Source organism: Calidris pugnax, unplaced genomic scaffold (genome assembly GCF_001431845.1).
Source record: "Calidris pugnax isolate Ruff unplaced genomic scaffold, ASM143184v1 scaffold541, whole genome shotgun sequence".
Classification (NCBI taxonomy): Eukaryota; Metazoa; Chordata; class Aves; order Charadriiformes; family Scolopacidae; genus Calidris; species Calidris pugnax.
In genome coordinates, this window is record NW_015091272.1 from 96,788 (window position 1) to 100,072 (window position 3,285).

The 3,285-nt window shown below is 64.8% G+C and overlaps 1 protein-coding gene across 1 annotated transcript; it reads right to left on the bottom strand.

The window, feature by feature from the left end:
* Positions 1 to 8: 8 nt before the first annotated feature.
* PMEL (premelanosome protein) lies at positions 9 to 3,279 on the bottom strand (the record flags this gene model as incomplete). The annotated part of the gene is made up of 7 exons (XM_014960562.1): positions 3,196 to 3,279; positions 1,622 to 2,017; positions 1,206 to 1,535; positions 670 to 1,089; positions 480 to 573; positions 182 to 384; positions 9 to 94 (listed from the first exon to the last, which is right to left on the bottom strand). Coding segments are annotated over exons 1-7 (1,611 nt in total), but the record flags the coding sequence as incomplete, so codon positions are not given.
* Between the last annotated feature and the right edge of the window lie 6 nt (positions 3,280 to 3,285).

The window sequence follows — 3,285 nt, forward strand, 5'->3', positions numbered from 1 at the left end:
CCTGACCTGTAGGTATAGGCTGCGGTCCCCAGAGCAGCGACCATGAGCACCAGCCCCACGAAGAGCGTGGTCCTGCCGGTGCCGGGGGCAGCGCCTGCAGGGACAGAGGGGGGGCTCAGCATCCCCCCAACCACCCACCAGGACCCATCTTCCCCCAACTCCCCCAGCCCCCCAATCCCACCTCCCACGGCCACCCGGGTGCTGGCCATGGCCAGCCCGTTGCCGTTGGCCAAGGAGACGTTGAGGCAGTAGAGGCCGGACTGGTTGAAGTCCTGGCGCAGGACGAGCTGGCAACCGGGGGACGGGGACACGGCCGAGCACGTCTGCGCCTGCGCCGTCTGGCACTCGGCGTCCGCCACCACCGTGCACACCTCCTCGGGCAGGCTGTGGTTAGGGGGGGTAAAAGAGGATGGAGGGGGTCACACCACCACCTCCTCCTTGGTTCAGGGTCCCCCCCAACCCTGGGGACCACCCCTCACCTCCCCTCGCAGGTCACCGTCAGCTCCACGCTGTTCCCGCTCCCCTCCGGCACCACCGGCACCACCTGCACGATGGCCACGCTCTCGATGCCCTCTGCAATGGGAACAGGGGGGGGTTGTGGGAGGGGGTTCGGACACCCTGAACCCCCCCTCCTGGACCCTCCTGGACACCCCCCATCCCAGCGCTCACGGACGATGTCCAGTTGGGTGGAGAAGGTGCCGTAGCGGTAGAGGATGCAGCCGGTGGGTTCCTCGGCCGGTGCCTGGCGCTTCACCAGCACCAGCGGCGCCGCGGTGGCCTCAGGGGCGGCCGTGGGGACAGCTGTGGCTCCAGATGTGGCTCCAGCTGTGGCAGCAGCCAGGGATACAGCCGTGGCTCCCACCGTTGCTCCCGCTGTGGCTCCAGCTGTGGCTCCTGCCGTCGCTCCCACTGTGGCTCCAACTGCAGATGCCACCATGGCTCCAGCTGTGGCTCCAGCTGTGGCTCCAGCTGCAGATGCCACCGTGGCTCCAGCTGTGGCTCCAGCTGTGGCTCCCACTGTCACTCCCACCGTGGCTCCAGCTGTGGCTCCCACTGTGGCATCACCCGTGGCTCCAGCTGTGGCCACATCTGCAGGAGAAGCAGGAGAGGCTGGGGAAGAGCCAGGGGGGGCTGAGCCCTCGCAGGGACCCCCCCCAGACACAGCCCATGTCCCCCCCCTCCTTACCCTGGGGGGAAGCACCCACCTGCAGCCACCGTTCCCTGCGCGGGGGCCGAGGTGACCGACGCGTCGTCCCCAGCCGGGATCACCGAGGTGGGGAGCAGGGGGGCTGCGGATGCCGCGACGGTGACGGCAGTGGGGTCGGTACCCACGGCGTCCACGGGGGTGCTGGGTGTCAGGAGGGTGGGCTCCGTGACGGCGGGGTCCACGGCCTCGGTGGCAGCGGGGTCCATGGCTTCAGTGGCAGCAGGGTCCATGGCTTCAGTGGCAGCAGGGTCCATGGGCTCGGTGACGGCGGCGTCCGAGGGCACGGCCACTGATCCCCCCGTGGGCTCTGCCGGTGATCCGGAGGGTGCTGTGGGCAGAGCAGGGATGGAGGGGACACCCCTGGCAGAGGGCACCCCCAGGACCCCCAAGGTGGGCACCTCCGTGCTCCCTTACCGGTGCTGGGCGCCCCGGCGGTGCTGGCCCCCCCCGGGGTGGTCCCGGTGGGCTGCGTGGCCGTGGGTCCCGCCGAGGGGGGTGGTCCGGTGGTGGGGTCCATGACGGGGGCGGCGGAGGTGCCGCAGGGGCTGAGGGGGATGGCGGCCTGCAGGACCAGGCGGGGGGCGAAGGAGCCGGTCTGTAGGTAGGTGTGGGTGACGGTGGGGCTGCGGGAGATGAGGGTCCCGCTCTGGTCCCCGAAATCCCAGGAGTAGGAGACGTCGGCGTCGCGCAGGTACCGGCTGGGGTCGTGCAGCCGCACGGTGAAGGCCACGGGGCGGTTACGCACGAAGCGCCCGTCGTCTTCCGCCGCGTCCTGCACCTGCGACACGTCCACGGCGAAGGGCACCTGGTCTGGGGGTGGGTGGGGAGGGGGAACAAATCGTGGGGGGCACCGTCAGATAGAATCATAGAATGGTCCAGGTTGGAAGAGACCCTTGGGATCATCGAGTCCAACCATCTCCCCTACTCTACAAAGTCCTCCCCTACACCATGTCCCTCAGCACTGCATCTAAACGGCCCTTCAACACAGCCAGGGATGGGGACTCCACCCCCTCCCTGGGCAGCCTCTTCCAACGCCCGACCACTCTTTGGGTGAAAAATTCCTTCCTAATGTTCAATCTAAACCTCCCCTGTTGGAGCTTGAAGCCGTTCCCTCTCCTTCTGTCACTAATGACCTGTGAGAAGAGACCAGCACCAACCTCTCTACAGTGTCCTTTCATGGAGTTGTAGAGAGTGATGAGGTCTCCCCTCAGCCTCCTCTTCCTCACACTAAACAGCCCCAGCTCTTTCAATCACTCTTCATAAGATTTTGTTCTCCAGCCCCCTCACCAGCTTCGTTGCCCTCCTCTGCCCTCGCTCCAGCACCTCCAGATCTCTCTTGGATTGAGGTGCCCAAAACTGGACACAACACTCGAGCTGTGGCCTCCCCAGTGCTGAGCACAGGGGCACAATCACCTCCCTACTTCTGCTGCTCACACTATTTTTGGCTTTCTTGCCCCCCTGGGCACACTGTGGCTCATATTCAGCCGTTTGGCAACTCGAACCCCCAGGTCTCTTTCCTCCAGGCAGCTCCAGCCACACTTCCCCCAGCCTGTAGCGCTGCAGGGGGTTGGTGTGGCCCAAGTGCAGGACCTGGCACTTGCCCTTGTTGAAACTCAGGCCGTTGATCTTGGTCCAGTGATCCAATCTATCTAGGTCCCTCTGTAGGGCTTCCCTCTCCTCCTGGGAGTCACCACTCCTGCTTAACTTGGTGTCATCTGCCAACTTGCTGATGTTACACCTTATGTCCTTCTTGAGATCATCAATAAAGATGTTAAATAGAAATGGTCCCAACACTGAGCCTTGAGGGACACCACTTGTGACCAGCCACCAGCTGGATTTGAATCCATTGAGCACCACTCTTTGGGACCTTCCAGTCAGCCAGTGCTTGATCCAGCAGATCCTGTGCTCGTCCAGGCTGTCAGATCATCCAGCCCCACCGGGAAATCCCCCACCCCCCGTCTTTTCCTCCCCCTCTCCCCGGTACCCACCGGTGATGCTGAACTGGGTGCTGGCGCGGCCGATGGGGATGAACTTCTGGCGGCCGCGGTAGTGGTAGACCACCACCTCCATGGTGTAGG